The 24,069-nt window shown below is 40.1% G+C and overlaps 1 protein-coding gene across 2 annotated transcripts in view; it reads left to right on the top strand.

Moving 5' to 3' along the window:
* The window catches only part of WDR64 (WD repeat domain 64), a 120,301-nt gene that overhangs the window by 18,242 nt on the left and 77,990 nt on the right, over positions 1-24,069 (top strand). The window contains exons 4-8 of one of the 2 annotated variants that reach the window (XM_027565948.1): positions 2,025-2,128; positions 5,053-5,082; positions 6,352-6,462; positions 9,848-10,062; positions 13,902-14,036. In XM_027565948.1, coding sequence (XP_027421749.1) covers positions 2,025-2,128; positions 5,053-5,082; positions 6,352-6,462; positions 9,848-10,062; positions 13,902-14,036 — 595 coding nt within the window. The remainder of the gene's footprint in view (positions 1-2,024; positions 2,129-5,052; positions 5,083-6,351; positions 6,463-9,847; positions 10,063-13,901; positions 14,037-24,069) is intronic. The other variant, XM_027565949.1, reaches the window with a different exon arrangement.

Raw genomic sequence — 24,069 nt, 5'->3', positions numbered from 1 at the left:
GTGTTCTTTAAAAAAGAAGAAAAAAAAAAAAACCCTGAACTTAATTCAGTCCTTTGTGAACAAAACCCACCCTGGTTTTTGACCCTTCCTTAGCCCAACAATAGAGCTCACCAGAGCCTAAACTCCGGGCTTCTCCATGGGAACTGTCATCAAAGAACAGAAGCTAGGGAGCAGCGGTGATCCTGCTGTCATCACTTGAGTGGCCAGTGACCAGGGGAGACGTGTTTCTGGCCTCCTAAATTAGAATTTCAAAAGCATCTTTATAGATGGCCATTGAGTTCTGTAACTTGTTTATTCACTCAACAAATATTTGTTAAGATCTACTTTGTAAGCCAGGCTTCCCTAGTGGCTCAGTGGTAAAGAATCTGCCTGCCAATTCAGAAGACATGGGTTCAGTCCCTGGGTCGGGAAGATCCCCTGGAGAAGGAAATGACAACCCACTCCAGTATTCCTGCCTGAAGAATTCCATGGACAGAGGAGCCTCGCTGGCTACAGTCCATAGGGTTGCAAAAGAGCTGGACATGACTTAGTGACTAAACAGCTTTGTGAACTAGGTGACTTTCTAAGTGCTGGGAACACAGTGGTGAACAAACAATCATAAATCCCTGACCTCATGGAATCTATATTCTAATGGGGGAAGAGACAGACAATTAAAAAAAAAAAAAAAAAAAAGACTAAATTAAGCACTATAGAAAAAAATAATAAAATGAGCAGATTGTGGAGAAAAATAAAGCAGGAGTGTGGGAGGAAGTTGAAGTTGGTTTGGACACGCGAACATGTGCTGGGACTTAAAACAGGGTAGTTGGGAAAGACGTGGAGGAGATACGCGAATAAAGCACACACTCCACGCTGAAGTGGAGTGGTGGGGGAGGGAGAACAGCAGAAGAGGGGGAGGTTAGAGCCGCAGCAGCGGTGAGGGCACTGATGTCCAGGGCCTTGAGGCCACACTAAAGACTTCTGAGACAAACAACTGTGAGAGGGCCTGGCCGGAGTTACACTTCGACAAATGTTCTGGCCTCTGTGATTAAAGTGGTCTATAGTGGGGAGGGAATGGAAGCAGGAAACATGTTGGTGGCTTGGCATAAAATATTCTCAACAGTTTTTGTGTTTTTTTTTTCATAGTGACCCCTCCAAGCAGTCTTTTGGAACTTTTTTCCTAATTGCAGGAAAATCCTGCAGGAAAATTTTCCTGCAGGAAAATCCATCCCCAACTCCCTCTCAACCTCATTTCCCCAAGCTTCAGACATTTTAATATCTCAGATACTGTGTCTCTGCCTATGGATTGTATGTACATCCGAACTTTGACACAGAGAGTAAGAGTTGTTTACATGCCTTGCCCACCAAGAACCAATTTGTACCGTTTTGGAGAAAATAATTTCTCTGTTGAGAATGTGTGGGTTAGGCAGATAATACTGGAGTATGAAATTTGTTCCCTTGCTTTTCCTCCCTAAACATTTGCAATTATAAAATCTTGATTTAAATCATCCTGGGAAGAGGCTCAATATGTGTGGCTTTATCATTCAGCACATAGGCAAAGAAACAGGAAAGTGTTTTCTCCAAAATACATTAAAAAAAAAAAAAGAAAGCCTAAAACAGTATTAAGGCAGTTTCATTTTTTTGTACTGGAAAGCCTGAGATAGTATTAGACTTTCGTTCTGTGTAAATCACATGGTGACAGTTCAAAGAAAGGATTCCTGAATGTGAAGATCTTGAAATAATTCTAAAAGACATTTGGAAAACTCATTCTCTGAAATGTGCATGTTGTGATCTTAACAGCTTCTATGGGAGATCATGGACCACGTTTAGTTGGAAAGCATTAAAAAGTCAGATTAGTATCTCTAAGGATAATTAAAAAGCAATCATTGCTCATTTTTTTTGGTTTTATTCTACTTTAGTTTTAAAGTAACTAGAGCCTTTCTAGCTTAACGTTGGTTGTTTCCTTTTTCTTTTATGATTAAAACTCTAACAAGTGACTTTTAGGGTCTTTACTGCTAGGAGCTGAAATGAGTGTGTGCCATTCACAGGGAGTAGAAGACGGGATGTGATTAAGTGCATTGTCAAGATCCCTCAGTTGGATTTACTAATAACAGCTTCTCAGAAAGGAATGATAACAGTCTTCAATAGCCAGGTAATTTGAGAGCTTGGTTTCCTTCCTCTCCTACCTTTCTCTTTTGTTTTGTCTATGCATTATGCCTATGTATCAGATGCAGCAGAAACCGTAACCATATTTAAGAGTTATTCCAAGAAATAAAACCAAGTATTATTAAAACAAGAAGTTTGCTCAACCCCAGAGCAGCTTTTGAGAATTTAGTAACCACATTTGTCATTGTTCCTCTGGGTAACCTATTGAACCACGTGCATCAACACAATTAAAGGATGCCCTTAGATAATTTCTCAAATAAAATGATAAAAACTCACAAGTCAAGTGATTTTGTCATAATACTACCAAGTAATGAAAGCTTCCAAAACGAAACCTTGTGCTTGAGGTTTAAAAAAAGGCTCAGATGCTAGCTCCTCTATTTTACCATCCTATATGTTAAGCAGGGAACTTAATGAGCCAACTTACATCTTTTCATGTCTCTTTTTCTCGTATTTGTAAAATGAGGACAACAGGATCAGTCTCCCCGCCCTCAGAGCACTGTAGTGAACATCAAATGAGATAATGAATATGGACACATTTTAAGGCATTGCTATTATTAATGTCATTTCTTTCTAAATTTGTGTTTTTGGACTTCTATTTTCAAAATATGAGGGACTGTAATGGAATGTATGATGACATGATAAAATATGATATAGACAAGTGTTTGGTGTTAAATATACAAAAATTGATTTAATTATTAATTTATTTTTAAGTAGAGTCAAGCTTTAGACAAATAAAATATGTTTAAAATAATTATCACACGATTAAAATTTCAACAATGATTTTCAGCCTTTCAGTGATTTTCATCACAGGCAGACAGATTGCGTCAAAGGGAGCCACCTGCACCCAGAGGTGCAGCAGGAGATTCTGAGTGCAGGTGTGGAGACTGGCTCCCCCTACGACCCCCACCATAGCTATGCATGTTACCTCTAGGCCCCAGTTCCTCCTCATCCAGACCAGAGGACATGTCTCCCTAGGTAGTTGTGCTGTTTGCATGATTTCATCAATACAAATCACTTAGCTTCATTGTAAACCCTTAGTAAATAATGACAATTATAATTATGAACAAATAACGTGAAAATAAAAATGGATTTGCCTCATTAAGTAGGCTTCCCTTGTGGCTCAGCTGGTAAAGAATCTGCCTACAATGCAGAAGACCTTGGTTTGATCCCTGGGTTGGAAAGATTCCCTGGAGAAGGGAAAAGCTACCCACTCCAGTTTTCTGGCCTGGAGAATTCCATGGACTGTATAGTCCACTGGGTTACAAAGAGTTGAACACTCATTAAGTATGAAAATCTTCCTCAGTCTCTTTTTTTCTCTATGCATTATTATCCTTTTCATTTTTTTTTACCTTTAATTCCTCAAAAATAGAACTAATATGGTATCTAAAGAAAAACAGTGAGGAGAAAAATTATGATGTTCATAATGAAATAGTTTAGGATTATGTGAATTCAGTGAGATGGCATTATCAAATTTCCAGAGATACGTGTGTGTCTCTTTCTCTTTCATATACACATAGGATTATGAAAATTTTAGATCAGATAAGGGAATTTTAAAGTGTCTTCCACTAAAGATGGAGAGAAATAGAAGAGGAATTTCTCTAATCCCTTTATTTGTTCCTTTAAAAAAAAGTCCCTGGTTGCAAAAGTATTTTTGAACTCTTCAGATGAAAGACAGTCTGTGATGACTACAAATAACAGTTCGAGTAATCTCTTTGATTCACATTTTCTTCTTTTCGCATAATCCATCCTTCTAGAACGCCATTTTCTAAACTTCTCCAAAGACCATTTGAGCATGCAATAGAAACTAGGTCATTAATAAACTTCAGACCCTTACCTTTACCTTGGGAGCAGTTAACATGCCCTAAGGGTATAAGAGGGCTTTACCTGGGGGCTCAGTGGTGAAGAGCAAGTGCAAGAGATACGAGAGATGAGGGTTGGATCCTTGGGTTGGGAAAATACTATTGAGAATGAAATGGCAACCACTCCAGTATTCTTGCCTGGGAAATCCCATGGACAGAGGAGCGTGATGGGCTAGAGTCCACAGGGTCACAAAAGACTCAGACATGACTTAGCAACTAAACAACAACAACAGGAGGGTATAAGAGGCTGCTCATGTACTTACTAGCTCTCCTGAGATAAATCTATGATTCTTCACTAGTATAGTACTTAGGATATTATACTCACTCAATACGTATTTATTGGGGCTTCCCTAGTGGCTCAGATGGTAAAGAATATGCCTGCAATGCAGGAGACCTGGGTTCCATCCCTGGGTTGGGAAGATCCCCCAAAGAAGGGAATGGCAACCCACTCCAGTAATCTTGCCTGGAGAATTCCATGGACAAAGGAGCCTGGTGAGCTACAGTCCATGGGATTGCAAAGAGTAGGACACAACTGAGCGAAACAACACATACACATACATTTATTGAATAAAAGAGAAAACCCACTAGATAGAATGTTCTTAAATCTCAGTAACTTGAGAAATAACTTTCAAATGAAATGCTTTTTTTTCCTATATCGATCTATATTCATATTGACCTATTTACCATTCTTACCATTGCTGTTAGCATTATTTTGCAGTCCCAAATTTTAGTGTCAGAGGTTGCTCTGAATAGTTAAAGAATGTGAGGAACTGTACAAATAGAAGGACCAAAATAATTAATAAAGTTTAAGAGCACAGTAACTGGGCTTAAAGATAAGACACAGAAGCCTACAGTTGCCCAAAGCAAACAGTGCGTTATTCCACAGAGACAGGCTTTCAGAAGCAGGAGGAACCAGAAGACTCACAGAAGGTAGAAATGACAGCTGAGGTTAAACCAAGGAGATAACATAGTGCTTTATACCCAGTATTTTCATCTTTAAGCATAGTGCCAACGGGGGTTCATTATTCTCTTCCTTTTTCTTTTTTAATAGATGAAAGTTCAGACCAGTACCAATGTTACAGTAAGTACTTTTTAAAATTCTTAATTAAGGTAAAATGATTGATGATGATTCTTCCATAACCAATCAAAATCTCAGTGAAGAGCCTGAATAGGCTCTGAGAATAAGATGTTTTCATAGGTTGTAGTTTTATCTTTATTGACTAGGATCCAAACTAAACCTTGAGTAACAGCAAAGAGGACACAGATCTTGTTTTCTGAGTTAATTTGCTTGGAAATTGATTATTCCCTGAAAGCTTCAATTTAAAAGCTTTGGCTGCTTTTCTAAGTGCTCACTGTTAAGGACTGTAAAAAAAAAAAAAAAAAGGACAAAACCCACACATTGTGAGGACAAGGAACTAGTCAGTGATAGTTATTTGAAAACATTTTAAACTTGAAAACAGCATAAAAAATTTGAGTGCAATTTTGTAATTGATTCAATCCATATTACTAATTGGAACAGCAATCTTGTCGCAAATGTTGTAAAGCTATGGTGACTTCCCACTGTAGAATCCATGGCTTCTCATGGTGGAATCCCATTGTGGAATCCCACCGTAGCTTTATGAGGGATAGGGAATGGTTGGCTTTCACCTTACCTGTATGCACTGAAATGCACTGAGGTACCAGGCAGAGGAGTCTCTGAGTCTCTGTTTCTTAAACTTTCTTAAAATTCCTAATGGGTTTTACAGAAGATTCAGGGCATACCTGGAGCACCGGGAGCCGTTTCTGGCACAGACACACTCCCCAGTGGGAGCCTTTGTTCCTGTAACATCGTGTGCTGTCAGTGGTAGTATGGGTCCAGGCCATGCCAACCTGGTGGCTTTTGGAAGGCATGAGGCAAACTTGTTGGCCTCAAGTTGATCCCTGACCAGATGATCACCAAGGTCTTATCCAGCTAAAAATGTTAAGCAGGAGGAGAGCGCCAGAGAACTTGCTTAATCAGCGCCCTAAATCTAGTCTTACCTCCTATGAAGAAGTGTTCTCATGCAGAAGAACAGTGCACAAAGATGATTGCTTGACCAGTGGCTGTGAGCTTCCAGGGAGCTGTGCCAAGGCCCTGGCTGTGCCATTCTCCAGCTGATGGTGCTGAGAAACTCAGGGTAAAAGGGAAAAAGATGAGACCCTCTTGTCAAGACATCAAAGAAGAGATATTGTGTGGCTCCTCTGCAAATAAGGGGGCAAAATGGGGCTTTTAATGTAACTAATCTACTCCTTAGTAGCCAGTCATTATGTGATAGAACAAAACACAATATAGTCCAAAACACAACATTCTGATTCCATGTTTTTCCATCAGGATACCTCCTGGATTACAGGATGCGATTACCTCTCACAGCTGAAACGAATTGTTGCTACTACCGAAAGGACTATTATTGTCTGGGATTATAAAGCTCAAGGGAGCAGCCAGGTACTGTGTTAAGGGAAATACTCAAAGAAATTGGATTGTCTTTTCCATACAGGTAGGATATGAGCAACTCACTTTCTCTATTGAACATCAGTTTCCCCATATATAAAATGAAAGTGAAGTGAAAGTTGCTCAGTTGTGTCCGACTCTTTGCAGCCCCTTGGACTATACAGTCCATGGAATTCTCCAGGCCAGAATACTGGAGAGGGTAGCTGTTCCCTTCCCCAGAGGATCTTCCCAATCCAGAGATCGAACCCAGATCTCCAGGATTGCAGGCAGATTCTTTACCAGCTGAGCCCCCAGGGAAGCCCATAAAATCAGGGGTTAACTGTTAATAAAATAGTCTAGCCCAGCAGTAATATTCTGAGCCTTAATTAAAAGGGAACATATTTTCATTTAGCATATGTTTAATTTGTTTTGTTTTTGAGAGCGAGAGATTGACTAGTTCATTTCTCATTTTACACCTTTCTCTGAATCCAAGTATTATCTTTGATTATGCTCATGTTATCCAGTTCAGACTTTCCCTTCAGTCCAGCTTTATTTGGCAAGAGAATTACTAAAATCAAATACTTAATTCTGGCAAAAAGAATCTAATGGGGTAGATGTTAATGTTAATCCTTTCAGTAAATGAAATGTTACGGCTTAACCAATTTACAGTATTTATTGAGCATCTGCAGAAACAAAGAAGAACATGTTCCCTGTACTGAAACAAAACTCAGCCTTGAGGAATCTCGTGAACAAACATAACATGTAATACAATGGTACAGAAAAGTATAATGTAAAAAAGAATAAGAGCTCAGGGAGAGGTGAGATCACTAAGAACTTCCTGAGGGCGTATTTATTTAAATAAATACACCCTCAGGAAGCAGGCTGATTTTGACTGACATGGAAGATTAAGAAATAATTTACCCTTCCTCTGTGCCATACTAGTCTCAATGAAAAGTAAATTTCCTATGCTTGTCCATAATATTGGCCAACTAATGACGCCAAGATGATTTTAAAGAAGACAGCTGTTTGCTTAATGTATTTTAATATGTGATGTGTCACTATCTCGTGTCATATAGTTTGATTATAATCTCTTCCTTCTCACTCTCTTGTTTTCACTCTTGGTTTTCATTCTCATAGAAACCTCCACTGTGTTGAAAGCATCTTCTTCCATGCTTCAGTACCCCTGCTTCTTCTCTCTGTCCCTTCTCATATTACCCCCAAGATGGGTCATCTCTTAAATCTCTGTCCTTCAAAACTTGAATCTCAGGTAGATGCTATAGCCCTGCTTTACTCCCTTGCAGTGGCTAAGCTCTGCTAGAGAAGAACTCAGAACCACACTATTTGGCATCGCTACAAAGTAAGGGTCTGCCACCTCGCTTGAGCACTCAGCGCCTTCTATCAGCCTGTTTCTGATTCTTGCCAACTCACTTTCCCACTCCTGGCAAGTGTTCCCTTTCAGCAGATTAACTTCTTCCTGTTTCTGAGAATACTGAGTCTGGAAGGTTTGTCCTCTTTCAAATTCCAGCCTTAATTAAGCTTTAATTAAGAATGCAACACTACTTCCTTCCTTTCTTTGTTCCTCTCTCTAAAAACAAAATTTGACACTCTCTGTATCCAACACCCCCCATCCCCTCCTGCCTTGTCCAGAACAAGGCTCCATAGCTTCTTCTCTTTCTCTTTTTTTGACATTAATCTCTTCTCCTAGGATCCTCCTTTTCAACCTCCTCTGAATCCTCCTCTCAACCAATTCAGATCCCAGATCCAAGGTCAACTTCCATAACCATGGGACCCAAAGTGACCTCTTCAGTAACTCTTTATCACAGCGCACTGGCTTATTTTTTAAAGTGTACATCCTATTATCTGGAATTATCTGTTTTATTCATCTGTCTCCCCCAACTGGGATAGTAGTTCCACAAAGTCAGAAACTTTGGTTCATCATGAAAAGGAACTCAAAAGCCTCTTGATGAAAGTGAAAGTGGAGAGTGAAAAAGTTGGCTTAAAGCTCAACATTCAGAAAACAAAGATCATGGCATCCGTCCCACCACTTCATGGGAAATAGATGGGGAAACAGTGGAAACAGTGTCAGACTTTATTTTTCTGGGCTCCAAAATCACTGCAGATGGTGACTGCAGCCATGAAATTCAAAGACGCTTACTCCTTGGAAGGAAAGTTATGACCAACCTAGATAGCATATTCAAAAGCAGAGACATTACTTTGCCAACAAAGGTCCATCTAGTCAAGGCTATGGTTTTTCCTGTGATCATGTATGGATGTGAGAGTTGGACTGTGAAGAAGGCTGAGCACTGAAGAATTGATGCTTTTGAACTGTGGTGTTGGAGAAGACTCTTGAGAGTCCCTTGGACTGCAAGGAGATCCAACCAGTCTATTCTAAAGGAGATCAGCCCTGGGATTTCTTTGGAAGGAATGATGCTAAAGCTGAAGCTCCAGTAATTTGGCCACCTCATGCGAAGAGTTGACTCATTGGAAAAGACTCTGATGCTGGGAGTGATTGGGGGCAGGAGGAGAAGGGGACGACAGAGGATGAGATGGCTGGATGGCATCATTGACTCGATGGACGTGAGTCTGAGTGAACTCCGGGAGTTGGTGATGGACAAGGAGGCTTGGCGTGCTGCGATTCATGGGGTCGCAAAGAGTCGGACACGACTGAGTGACTGATCTGATCTGATCTGATCTGAACAGCCAGTGCCTAGAATGGTTCTTGCCATATTGTAGGTGCTCAATAAATATTTGTTGAATAACTGAATGAACCTGTCAATATGTTCAAGTTTTATTCATTCTATAGGAAACAAGACAGATTTAAAAATTTTAAAATACTTTTTTCTTCTCTCTTAGGTAGAAACTAAGTTCCAGGAAAGCAATGGCTATATAGCTTAGTGAACCCAGTTTGATAATACAGAGCCAGCTCGATAGATGCTTGCTGAATATTTCTGGATACATGTAGATGTTAGGATATTTTTCTCCTTGTAAAGTAATTGGGACTTTGATATTAGATTTTCCCATTACCACTCATTTTTATTTCAATGGTCTTTTAACACCTGAACTTTTTTTTTTTTCTTCCTGTTAATATTGCCTTACAAATTCAAGAAAGGAATATTCATAGTTATATATCAGAAAATCTCATTATTTATTGGGCCAAAGATAGATACCTCACACTTTTCTCCAACAAAACACCCAAAAGCACAGTGTTGGGCTCACAGCAAGTGTTCATTAACTTCTACTTAGTTAACTTTGTTTTTTTCAAGTCCCTTTAACAGTGGGAGTATCTAAAATGAAAAACATCAGAAAAGTAAATCTTATAAAGAATAAGAGCAATATTTAAATTTAATATGTAGATACTTAGAGCAACACAATAACATTTAAAGTGTTCTTCTATTTCTAGGAAAACTATTTTGTCATAAAACCTATGGATCATTGCCTCCTCTGCGTGTGTGTAGTGTCTCTGCCTGACCAGCTCTGCCGAGATGATATCCTCTTGGGGGACGATGGTGGTTTTGTGAGCAAATTCACAGTAAATAGTGAAGATTTTGGATTAAAGCAGGCAAAATCCAAAAAAAGATTACAGAATCAGGTCTTAGACTCAAAGAACTTCAAAAGGTAAGGATATGATATGGATATTCCAATAGTTTTAATATAGACATTGTTCAAGTATTTATATAATGAAAATAATATGCCAGACCCCATGGTAGATATTTTAAATACAAAGCTGAAAAAGAATTTCTTTTTTGTTTTTTTCACCTCAAGGGACTTCCCATTATAACAGGGAAGACAGGAAAATCAGCAACTGAAATCCCTATTTCAAATGCTATTGACAGTTAAAATCTATAGATACTTGAATGAATTAAAGAGTTCAATGAAAAATTAAATCATAAAAAAGGAAAAGGTACATATGACTGTTTCCTAGTATTTAAATCTGCAAGAAGATTCTAAACATAAAAACAATGGATACAGGACTCAGATAAAAAGTTTGATAGATTTGACTATACACAAAATCAAAAGATAATATCTTGAAAATAAATAGCAAACTGGGATAAATATAAAAATATAACAGACAGTGGGTTACTAATCTTTAATAGGTATTAGAATTCAATTAAAAATAATAATTTCTCAAGATAAAAATTGGCAAAGATGATGAACAGATAATTTACAAACATACCCACACAGTAGAAATAGTCAATGAATGTTTCAAACTGATCATCAGGCAAAAATGCTAACAACAGATATCTCCAACTGATGAGATTATGGGTGATTTCTATTGTCTTGTTTATAACTGTAGTGTTTTTGAAGTTTTTAGAGTAAGGTATATATTAATTTTATTAGCAGAAAAACAGACTTTTGACTAAACACAACCTTTTTATTAATCGAAGTGCAACTTAAAGTCATATACAACTTCTCACTTACAAAATTAGAAAAGATTAAAAATGGGTACAATGCTGTGAGACAGGCATTCTCGATTACTGCTTGTGGTGAAAAAATGAATTGAATCCCTTTCTGGAAAGCAGTTTGTGCAGATGCATCAAAGATCTTAAAAAACATTTATGCATTGAGGCCTGTGATCCCCATGTGTTTAAAAATTTAAGCATGATTATCACAGCATTATTTCTAATAATGAAACATCCAGTGTCCAACAATAGGGGAATGATTAATTTAAATAAGGAACCATTTAAATAAATAATTCATGCATTATATAAATGTATAATATTATATAAATTCTATAAGTATATTTACATATTTTTAAAGTGTCTATGCATGTGTAACACATTTATATGTAAAATACATTTTTATCAGAGTCCTAAAAAATATTTAAGGCAGCAAAGGCATGCAATAAATCACAGTATAACCATATTAGAGGATGCCATGCATCCCCATTAAATTATGTTTTGAAAAATATTTAATAATATGGAAAATGTTCATAATATAATATGAAGTAAAAATACTTTTGTTTTTCTATGTACATTTGAATCTAGTTTAATTTTAAAAATGCATAGATGTCCATATGTATATATGTCCGTGTGTGTCTGTGTACTTCTATGTAGAAAGAAAAATGCTGAATGAAAATATACCCAAACATTAACAATGATTGTCTTTGGAACCTAAGAGAAGTGACTTTTATTTTCTTCTTTATGTTTTTCTACTTTCTAAATTTTGTACAAACAAAATTTTTCTTTCACAGTAAGAAAAAAAACTTAAAAATACAGGATTATATTTTGTTATTAATATAGCAAATGTTTTATACCAGAGTTAGAATATGTAATTAAAAGCTCATTTACAGCTATCGCTACAACAGAATTAAGACTAGTCCATTGCTGAAACCCTAAGAATGACATAATACTTGTCTGGCTCCATTTTCCATCTTTCATATATGAACAGTATGACATAGTTCCACCAAAGTACTAGCCTCTAATGGGAGCCTTTCCCAAAATGTGATAGGCTGTTCTATCCATTATCAAGCACTTTATTCCTGTTATGATAGCCTCTTAGATGCTGAGACGTGAATCTTCTCTTTACTGAGATATGTGTCTGCTGTTGCTGCTGTTTAGTCACTGAGCAGTGTTTGATTCTTTGCGACTGTGGACTGTAGCTCACCAGGCTCCCCTGTCCATGGCATTTCCCAGGCAAGGATATTGGAGTGGGTCGCCATTTCATTTTTGAGGGTCTTCCTTACCCAGGGATCGAAACCAAGTCTCCTGCATCGGCAGATGGGTTCTTTACCATTGAGACTCTTGGGCATGACTTAAATTATTTGAGACTGAAGTATATATGGTGGCTCAGATGGTAAAAAATCTGCCTGCAATGAGCAAGACCTGGGTTTGATCCCTGGGTTGGGAAGATCCCCTGGAGGAGGGCACGGCAACCCACCCCAGTATTCTCGCCTAGAGAATCCCCATGGACAGAGGAGCCTGGTGGACTACAGTCCATGGGGTTGCAAAGAGTTGGACATGACTAAGCGACTAAGCAGACACACACACATACACATATATATATATACTTAGGTTGAGTGTTGAGGCAAAAACATTGTAGAAATTTAAAAAAGTAGCCAGTATCCAGAGTTCAAAATTTAACACAATGTGACATGGAAAAAAGAAATCCCCTCTTCACTCTGTTTCATCCAATATTGTCAAACTTTCCTGCCTTGAGTTATAAACATGTTTATTTCTCAACTACAATCTAAGATACTTGATGATAAGGATTTTACATTAATCATCTTTATGTCCTCAGTACCTAGGATTGAGGCCATAAAGCTCAACCAGTGTTTTTGACTGAGGAAACAAATACACTGGCTTCCCTGGTGGCTCAGGAGGTAAAGGAGCCACCTGCAATGCAGGAGGTACAGGAGATACGGGTTTTATTTTTGGGAGCACGGCAACCCACTTCGGTACTCTTGCCTGGGAAATCCCGTGGACAGAGGAGTCTGGTGGGCTACAGTCCACGGGGTCGCAAAGAGTCAGATGCAACTGAAGCGACTGAGCACAGACGTGGCACACATATGGCAGTTGCCCTAGCCTCAGCTTCACCAGTGATCTGGGATTGCAAACCTCCTTGTTCTTCAGTTTTGAATGTACTCATGGGAAATATGAAAATGAATTGACTCGTATAAGATTTAAAATATTATGAAACAGACTCATATAAGATAAAAAATATTATAAAACAGAATTTTTTCAAAAGGGTAATGATGACAGTGGCTTCCCTGGTGGCTCAGTGGTAAAGAATCTACCTGCCAATGCAGGAAACTCAGGTTTGATCCCTGGTTTGGGAAGATCCTATGGAGAAGGAAACAGCTACCCACTCTAGTATTTTTGCCTGGGAAATTCCAGGGATAGAGGAGCTTGGGAGGTCATAGTCCATGGGTTGGCAAATGAGTTGGACATGACTTAGCGATTAAACAACAGCAACAAAAGATGATAGGGTCAATATTGGACTGAAATTCATCTAGATTAAAATTTAATTCTGAATCTACAGCTCAAAATCTGATGACAAACTTTTATTTTTTATTTTAAAATATGCGAGATGGTGAAAACGTAAACAGTTGAAAGTTGCACAATGCATGCTACTGCTGCTGCTAAGTCGCTTCAGTCGTGTCGGACTCTGTGAGACCCCATAGAGGGCAGCCCACCAGGCTCCCCCGTCCCTGGGATTCTCCAGGCAAGAACACTGGAGTGGGTTGCCATTTCCTTCTCCAGTAGATGAAAGTGAAAAGTGAAAGTGAAGTCCCTCAGTCGTGTCCAACCCTCAGCGACCCCATGGGCTGCAGCCCACCAAGCTCCTCCGTCCATGGGATTTTCCAGGCAAGAGTACTGGAGTGGGGTTAATACATGGAGGCTTTACTATAGCTCAGAGTTGCAATTTGGTTAAAGTAAAAGTGAAATACCAAATAGAAATTCAACATGATGTGTCTGTGAGTCTAACATAATCCCCTTTTTTCTTGTAATTCCCAGTGTTAAAAGGAAGCTACATAATGACTGGGTTATGAAAATTAGATATATTTCAGCCTTACATTGCTTTGGATCCTGCTCCTTAGACAACGTTCATTCATTAGTTTTGGAATCCTTGAAAAGAATTGAGGATAATTTGTAAGTACAATTGTTTATATATATAAACATTTTGTGACTTTCAGGTGTTTTCCTTAAACTCACGGCAGCCTTGGAGCTTTTAAATTGGTTCTTAGAAGAATCAGATGTTAAATATTCCATTTGTTCAACAAGATTAATTAGATTTTCCAGAAGGCAGTTGAAGTTACACAAATATGATCATGATTTCTCTTTTCTTTGAAGCAATTCTGCTCATTTGTTGTTTATTGCTATATTCTATTAAAATAAATCAATGTTGATATAGCTATTTTTTCCAAACATAATTCTATTGGTAAAACTTTATACTTTAAAAATCATTCTTATAGGTCAATTGACTAGCCAATTACCTATGAGTATCTGTAGCACAATCATCATGTTTCATGTTTAATAAATACACAAAATGGCTCTCTTATAGACAGGTGAGTTTGAATAGTGTATAATCTTAGTTACTCCCTAGTTAGATATTTATTAATAGTTATATTGATGTATAGCAAGGTTATACTAATATATAGTAACTATAAAACAGCCATTGTATTTTTTAAAGAGAGATATATCCTACAGCATGTATAACCCTCAAAAACATTATGTAGGTGACAGAAGCCAGACACAAAAGTGCATATGAAGAATTCCATTTAAAGGAAATGCCCAGAAAAGACAAATTGGTGGAAATAGAAAGTAGTAGACTACTGGATGCCTGGGAGCAGGGGGAAGCAGGGATCCCAAGTGGGCACAAGAGAACTTTCTGGGATTAGGGACGGCTAAAGAAGAAAGTGTGATCACATGATCATATCAATAGATGTATAAAAAGCACCTGACAAAATCCAACACCCATTCCTGATAAAAACTCTCAATCTGGACATAGTCATTATACAAGTTTTAGAGAAACAACTCAAAATGGATCATATACCCAAAGATAAAATGCAAAACTATAAATCTCCTAGAAGAAAATCCAGATGACTTTGGGTTTGGCAATAACATTTAAGATACAACCGCATGAAAGAAATCATTGGCAAACTGGACTTCATTCAAATTAAAAATTCTGTTTTGAAAAAGACACCATCAAGAGAACAAGAAGACAGGCCCTAGATTAGGAGAAAATATTTGCAAAACATATATGTGATAAAGGACAGTTATCCAAAATATACAAAGAACTCTTATAATACAACAATAAAGCAACCTGATTGAACAATAAGCAAAAGATCTGAGCAGACACATTACCAAAGAAGGTATACAGATGGCAATAAGTACATGAAAAGATGTTTCACATCCTACATCACTAGAGAAATGCAAACTAAAGTCACAATGAGATATCATTACACACCTCTAGTGCCCAACATCCAAAACATTGCCATCAAACGCTGGCAAGAATGTGGGACAACAGGAGCTCTCATCCAGTGCTGCTGGGAATGTAAAAGGAGCACAGCCACCTTGGAAGATAGTTGGGCAGTATTACTGATCACCCTCCCTAAAACTCTATTCTTGGCTTCTGGGAAGCCAGAGTTTTCTCCCAGAATCTTATGTTTGTTCTTTTCCCTTGTGATTTCTCTTTTTGCATCTGCTATTTTTGTGGTGGCATTCTCCAGAGTTTTGTCCTTAACCAACCTTAATAGTCACTTTCTATGCAAAATCTTGAGCTATTTTCCTCCATCCCAATATATTAATACCTGTATACTGATGAAACCCAAGCTGTCTTGAAACTAGACTTACTTATACCTGCTCACCATGTCCACCTAGATATCTCATAGCCCCTTAGATGTATTGTTCATAGCTAAATTTTACTTCCCTCACCTTTTAATCTATGCCTTTTATAGCATTTTAACTTTTCTTGGTAGCACTGAAATGGTGCACCTCAGAATGGGACTTGAGCCCACGTGGTGGGACTCGAACTCAGGCTAAAGCCAGACTGGGACCTGAACTCAACGATTTTTTAATTAGAATCACTCACCTGGTGTCAGGACTTACTGTGGCTCAGGTTCTTTGTGCCTAAGTACAGAAGGAATTGAGTGAGAGGCAAAGTGATAGGCAAGAAGTAGATTCACTAACATAGGACATTTGTGAGAAATGCAAACAGGCTGGCGGGATTCTGCCCTGAGGATTAAGTGCACTACATTTTTATAATCAAAGGAAAGTGAGGGAGGGGGAAAAGACTGCCTTCTTCCTCATTCTTCAAGTAGATGCCAGGCTTGCATCACTAGCTCCTCATTCCTATTGGGCAGGAGAGTGTCTGACCGTATGAGGTCAAACTAGGACTGTCATAGTGCTTATTCAAATCAGCTGAAAGGTGGTAACATTTTTTTCTTTCACTTAATGACTCGGGGCATATCTCATACTTTATAGTTAAGCAGGCCTGCTTCATTCCATGATCTGATAGCTTTTTGCTGCTGCTGCTGCTGCTAAGTCACTTCAGTCGTGTGACTGAACTCTGTGCGACCCCATAGACAGCAGCCCACCAGGCTCTCTCGTCCCTGGGATTCTCCAGGCAACAACACTGGAGGGAGTTGCCATTTCCTTCTCCAATGCATGAAAGTGAAAAGTGAAAGTGAAGTCGCTCAGTCGTGTCCGACTCTTAGCGACCCCATGGCCTGCAGCCTTCCAGGCTCCTCCATCCATTTTTGAGTGATCATTAAATTACAGGGGTCTCCCATCTATCAGGACAAGTTGTACTTGGTCTGAGTTTACAGCATAATTTCTTTGTAATCTCTCTGTGTGTTAGTTGCTTAGTCATGTCTGACTCTTTGGGACCTCATGGACTGTAGCCAGCCAGGCTCTTCTGTTCATGGAATTCTCCAGGCAAGAATACTGGAGTGGGTTGCCATTCCCTTCTCCAGGGGGGATCTTCCCAACCCAGGGATTGAACCCGAGTCTCCTGCATTGCAGGCAGATTCTTTACCATTTGAGCCACCGGAGAAGCACAGCTGTTTCTTCATCTAATACAAAATCACTTGTTAAGAAGGGTCTCCCATACATTAATTCATAGGGACTGCATCTTAGCTTTTCTTTGGGGGCTGCCCTTGTTCTCATTAGAGTAATTGGTAATATTTGGACTCAGTTTTCCTGAGTCTCTCAGCGTAATTTGGCTATACTTCACTTCCAAGTATCATTCATTTTTTCCACTTTCCCTGAGGATTGGGGTCTCTATGCTGTATGAAGGGAGGACTTTCCCCCAGGGTTTTAGCTACTTGCTGGGGCATTTTAGAGGTAAATTTAGAGGTATCACTTTGTATAGATTGAGGTAATCCTCAATAGATAATAGGGATTATCTCCTTAAGCAAATGTTTTGTTACCTCTGAGGCCTGTTCTCTCTGTGTGGGAAAAACCTCTACCCATCCAGTGAATGTCTACCACTACCAATAAATATTTGTATCATCTGGACTTGGGCATGTGAGTCATGATAGTATAAGGATTAGACACAATAGAGTAGATGGATTCCATTGCTTCATTAACAGTCCTTAGATCTTGTACAAATTGATACTCCCTAGTTGGTTTGAAAATGTGTTCCTGGTGGCTCAGTTGGTAAAGAATCCACCTGCAATGCAGGAGACCTGAGTTCAATCCCTGGGTTGGAAAGATCCTCTGGAGGAGGGCATGGCAATCCACTCTAGTATCCATGCCTCGAGAATCCCTGTGGACAGAGGAACCTGGAGGGCTACAGTCCATGGGATCACAAAGAGTTGGACAAGACCAATCGACTTTCACTTTCAATATTGGCATATTACATGGTAACTGACCGAGTACCATCAATCCATCCAAGTTATTCCTTTACTAAGGGAAAAGATTCCTCTCTGTGTCTCTGATTTTAGGGGGTATTGCTTTTTGCAGGGATATTCCTGCCTAGGTCTTAACTTAATAACCGCTGGCTGGATATCTTTGGTCAAGCCTGGAATCTCGATACTCCACACTCCAGGGTGTACTAAGGGTTCCATATCAGCTTCAATCTGTTCCTTTTCGCTTTCCGTTAGAACCATTTGGCAATGAGGGTGATCTCCTTGCTCCTCCAGAAACAGAGTGGTCCCTAATTTAGTTAGTAAATCTCTCCCTGTTAAAGGGATGGGACAATCAGGCACAAACTGAAAGCAATGTGAAAACAATTGGCCATTGATGTTTCACAGAAGGGGTTCCAGGAAACCATGCCCTTGTCTCCTCCCTGACACTCTGTTGTTGTTTAGTTGCTAAGTCATGTCTGACTCTTGCAAGCCCATGGACTATAGCCTGTCAGGCTCCTCTGTCCATGGAATTTCCCAGGCAAGAACACTGGAGTGAGTTGCCATTTCTGATCTTCCTGAGCCAGGGATCAAACTCAAGTCCCTGCACTAGTAGGTGAATTCTTCTTTTACCACTGAGCCACCAGGGAAGCCCTGACACTCCGTTACATATTCCTTAGGATTGCTAAGGTTTCCAACCCTTTGGGTTATTATGGAGAAGGTTGCAACAGTGTTTACAAGAAATTCTATCAAGTGGCCCACCACATCACTGATCACTCATGGCTCAACATTAGTTATGTAGATAGTATCTCTAGGCAGAGAAGCTTTCAGCCTTGAGCCCTGTCAGTCTTCTGATTCTGAAACCATTAGTGGTCCTCAGTGGTCACTCTCTGGCATCTGGGACATTCCCTCTTCCAGTGCTCTGGCTGTTTGCAAAGGCATGTTGATTGCCATCCTCCCTCCAATGCCCCCTTTGTCCACACAGAGGACACTGGCCTTGTATGGGTACCCATGGACCCCGTGGTCCACTAGGAACAGGCTGGCTCAGCAAAGTCAGCCTCCCAGTTGGTGGTCTCTGAGCAGACAAAGTCACTGCAAGCATTTGGACCCTTAGTATATTTCTTTGGGTGCGTTCAGCCTTTTTGGCAATATCCCCATTATTGAAAGCTGAATAAGCCAATTGGAGCAAATCACTCATTGGAGTTTGAGGACCAGCAGTAGCTTTCTGAATTTTGCACCTGATATCTGGGGCAGACCGGGCTATCAAATGCATAGCCAAAAGGGTCTGTCCTTTGGAGGAGAAGGGATCTACATCTCTGTACTTCCTAAGCCTCTTCTAGTCTCCCTTGGAAAACTGTAGGATGTTCATCCTGCCCTGTTGGACCTCTTTTACTTTTTCATAATCAACAGGTTTTACTCTAAGGTTATTTGTGTGTTTTGTGTGTGTGTGTGTGTGCACGTGCGCGTGTGTGCATTCTAAGTTGCTTTCGTGATGTCCGACTCTTTGCAACCTAATGGACTGTGGCCCTCCAGGCTTCTCCGTCCATGGGGTTCTCCAGGCAAGAATACTGGAGTGGGTTGCCATGCCCTCCTCCAGGGGATCTTCCTAAAGCAGGGATCAAACCCATGTCTCATGTCTCTTGCATTGGCAGGTGGGTTCTTTACCACTAGCACCACCTGGGAAGCCCAAGTTTCTTCATATCTTCTATTAACCAGTTAATCATATGGTCCTATCTCTATCAATAGAATTTGCCTGGTAATCCATTGTGAGTCTGTCTCAGGGATAGTGTCACTCCCTGCCTGGTGGTAGACCCTGCATGGGTCTACTGGACTCGGGCTGCCAGGTGGTCTGCAAGGGCTCTGGCCACCAGTATTGTTCGCTGCTTTTCCTTGAGGGTGCAACAGCAGGATAGTAAGATCTGTAAATCTCCTCAGGTGAGATCAAAAGTTCTCACTAGTTGGGTAAACCCCTTTGTAAAAGCTCAGGATCCTCAGATAAACTTCTCAACTTGTCCTCTGCCATACTTAGATCAGACATTGCGAAAGGTACATGGACCTCTTTCTGTTCCCTGATTTCTATCAGGGCCTTCTCTCAGAGGCAAAACTGAAGGGGCAGTTGGTTGGTAACTTATAATCGCTGTGAGTGCAAGCTGGGCTAAGGATGGGCCCTTTGAGTATCTCAGGGTACAAAGAAGAGGTTCCTGAATATGAGGGGAGGCACCTCTTTTCATCTCTAGCTACTCCCCCTGGGGTAATAGCCTTAGCTGGAGGAGAGGCTTCGGCCAGCAGGGTGACCTCTGAGGTTAGTACCCTGGCTTCCCCTGGGGCAATCGCTCCTCCCAGCGGTCAGGGAGTAGCTCCTACTGAAAAAGCGGCTCCTAACTGCAATATAGTATAACTCAGGGACCCACTGAGTGTCACTTTTCTTGGCTTCCTAACTTATATTGTAGGTTGTTGTTGGTGGTGGTTTAGTCACTAAGTCATGTCTGACTCTTGTGACCCCATGGACTGTAGCCCGCCAGGCTCCTCTGTCCGTGGGATTTCCCAGGCAAGAATACTGGAGTGGGTAGCCATTTTCTTCTCCAGGATATCTTCCTGATCCAGGGATCATACTTGTGTCTCTTGTGTCTTCTGCATTGTAGGCAGATTCTTTACCACTGAGCCACCAGGGAAGCCCATATGGTAGGTTATGTACCTAATAAATATTTTTCTTTTTAATTTCTGTTGTCTGAATCTTTCCCAATCCTGGAGGATATGGCCCAGAGGGGTAATTTGTTGGGATTGATGCAGTCTGATTCATTTCAGACCCAAACCTGAGGAGATGTCTTTAACTCCTATGCTATCCAAAATTCCATTCAAGTCAAAATCCATCCATAATTTGGTCAAGGATTGCCCTTATGATTTTAGATGCTATCCCTTCCGAGGTATTTTTCCAACCAGGTGTTAGTACCTGAAAAGTTGCTGAAAGGGAATAGAACAGAAGTTATCCCCAGTGGTGTCCATGATGAGTGGGAGTTGCTCTGGCTGCAAGCTGGGAATAAAGTGTCAACACTTGTAGGGATCAGACAGAGGGGAGTAAAATAAGAAGTTCATCTTGGTGGTCACACAGGTGTTCTGGGGTTAACAAAAGAAAGAAATATAGCAGGAGTGATTAAGAATGTAGGAGCAAAAACTCAGAGTCAAAGAGTACAGAGATTAATAGTTCTGTCTTGGACCTGCTGCTGGATGTGCATAAGCATACAGGGTTGACCCACCAGTCAAAAATGAGCAGACATTGGCAGAGCATCCTCCCCAGTACACCTGGCTCATGGTGTCCTATTGGCCCCTTTAGGACTGAGAGCTAACTCTCGTGTTTTCTTACCTTACCACTGTCCTTTCGTGACTTGACAGCTGAAACTGTGCACCTCAGTTTGGGACTTGAACCTTTTAGCTGAGATCACACACCTGGTTTCAGGACTTAATGAAGCTCAGGTTCTTGATGTCTCATCACAGAAAAATTTCAGTGAGAGACAAAGTGATAGGTAAGAAATAGATTTGGAGAGAAACATACTCCATAGACAGTGTAGGCCATCTCAGAAGGAGAGAGAAAGGCTTTGAAATATGGTTTGGTTAATAATTTCATAGACTAATGAGTGAGAGGATTATTCCAACTATTTTGGGGAGAGGGCAGAAATTTTCAGAAATGGGCCTCTGCCCACTTTTTGATCTTTGATGGTAGTACTTGGAACTATCATGGCGCCTGTGAGTGTGTCATTTAACTTGCTGGTGTACAATGAGTATATACTGAGGCTCAAGGTCTAGCGGAAGTTGACTAGCTTGCCATCTTGAAAAGTGTTAGTTGCTCAGTTGTGTCCGACTCTGTGATCCCAGGGACTGTAGCCTGCCCGGCTACATGGTTGCTGTCCATGGTTCTCCAGACAAGAATATTGAAGTGGGTAGCTCTTCCTCCTCCAGGGGATATTCCTGACTCAGGGATCAAACCTAGGTTTCCTGCATTGCAGCCAGATTCTTGAACATCTGAGGATCTATTTAATTCTAATCAGTCTATGTCGTGTTTTCAGGCTACATCATTTTTTAAACGTTTGTGCCATGCCCCCTTCCCTCCTATTTCAGCACCATGATCCATCAAATCATTCTGGGCAAAAATTTAGCAACCCCACATAATTCCTTTTCCCCTCAACTTTCACAAATAATAAATCACAAATTTGTCTATATCTCCTTATAAATTCTTGTTGAATCGCTTGTCTTCTGTATTTCTGTTGCCCTAGGCTCTCCTCTCCAATTAGTCTCTTGTCTCAGTACTCTTCCAAGAATTCCTGTAGACATGATGTCCAACCATCAGATTTCATTTCCATGTTCTCTCATTGACTCTGTGATTGTGTTCTGAGAACTCTACAGCTTGTGTTTAATTCATATCTATTTCTTTTATAACCCAAATCCACAATTGGGCACTTACAAAGAAAATTTATTCTTACTTGAAGTTTAAGGTGATAATTGCAATCCAAGGTGCTTCTGGGTATAGTCCCTTAGGTTCATTATCTCAAAGATAGCCCTCAAATACCAGCTATATATAATAAATTATGCTTTATAAGGCCCAGTTTTTGGAAAGAGCCCCGTTTAAAGAAGTGTAGTCCAGTGGGCAAAAATAATTAAAAAGAAACTACAATATATTTTAAAATTACAAATGCAAGTATCCCTTGACTTGCAGTATCATTTCTAAGAACTTATAGAAAAATGACACTTTTACAAGACTGCTCATTGCAATATTATTTGTAATCACAAAAAATCTGACAGTCTGATGTTCCTCAGATTAAAGGATTTAGTCATTCAAGGGAATACTGTATGACAATTTTAAAAAGAATAAAGTTTTTTAATGTACATATTTGGAAAGATCTTCAAGATTTATTATTAAGTGGAAAATCAAGGAACAGAATAGTATATACTACCATTTTATTTATGAACAAAGAAAAGGAAAGGAAACATACAAGACAAGAGTAGACTAAGGTCAGGTGCTTTATGCCTAAGGGAAAATAACATGGTACCAGACTAGAAAATAACACAAAAGGCTTAATGTAGTTGGTGGGGGCAGGAGGGTGGAGTCTAGGAAAGGCCTTTCAGAGAAATTAATATTCAAGCAGACACCTGCATCTGTCTGTAATGAGGGAGACCTGGGTTCGGTTTCTGGGTTGGGAAGATCCCTGGAGGAGGGCATGGCAAGCCACTCCAGTATTCTTGCCAGAAGAATCCCCATGGACACAGGAGCTTGGTGAGTTTGCAAAGGAGTCCATGGGTTTGCAAAGAGTCAGACATGACTGACCAACTAAGCACAGCACATACACCTGGAGGAGGGTGGTTGCTAGTGTGGCTACAATCCAGGGGAGAAACATCTTTGGCCTGTGCAGAAGCTCTTGAGGAGGAAGAGAGTTCAGTGAGGCCAGAAAGGAGGCTGAAGAGATTACAAGGCTGGATCAAAGCGAGGAAGAAGGTGAAAGATGACAGGGACCACCCAGCGCCACCTAAGCCATGTGGGCCAAGTGATGGAACCTGGTATTCCTGAGAGCATCAGGAATCCACTGGAGAAAAGTGATGTGATCCAATTCATGTTTTAGAAAGGTCACTTTGGCTGCAACTTAACGGGATTTGGAGTGGGATTGGGGAAAGAGGAATAGAAAATAGTGGAAGCTGAGAAATTAGTTTATTGCAGTAGTTCTGGTAAGAGGGGATGGAGAGTTGAATCAGGATATTATTTATTTTTAATGTATTTATTCATTTTTGGCTGCATGTGGACTTTCTCTTGTTGCAGTAGGCAGAGGCTACTCTGTTGCGGTGTGTGGGCTTCTCACTGCAGTGGCTTCTCTTGCTGGGAGCACAGGCTCTAGGATCTGTGGGCCCAGAAGTTGTGGTGCATGGGCTTTGTAGCCTCATGGTATGTGGGATCTTCCTGGACTACAGGTCGAACTCATGTCCCCTGCATTGCAAGGTGGATTCTTAACCACTGGACCAAAGGGAAGCCCAAAGCAAGATATTACGATGGAAATGGGAAGAAGTGGTCAATTTCCTGTCTATTTAGGAGGTAAAATCAACAAGACTTGACAGAATGTTGGATGTGGGTAATGAGAGAGGGAGAAATGTCCAAACACATTCCTGCCATTTTGTTCTACGAAAAAGACTCATTGAGCTGAACAATGTATTTTCTGGCTTAAGAGGTGATATATCTGTCCATTCTTAACACCAGCACAACCTCAGCTCCAGGGCAGAGGAATGGATTTCTTTTTAAACAGAAACAATGCAAATGCTGTATTAATATCATATCATAGAATAAATAGATTCTGTGG

The sequence above is a fragment of the Bos indicus x Bos taurus genome, chromosome 16 (genome assembly GCF_003369695.1).
Source record: "Bos indicus x Bos taurus breed Angus x Brahman F1 hybrid chromosome 16, Bos_hybrid_MaternalHap_v2.0, whole genome shotgun sequence".
NCBI lineage: Eukaryota > Metazoa > Chordata > Mammalia > Artiodactyla > Bovidae > Bos > Bos indicus x Bos taurus.
Note: the sequence above shows the minus strand (reverse complement) of the source record. Positions and strands in the feature narration are given on the sequence as shown.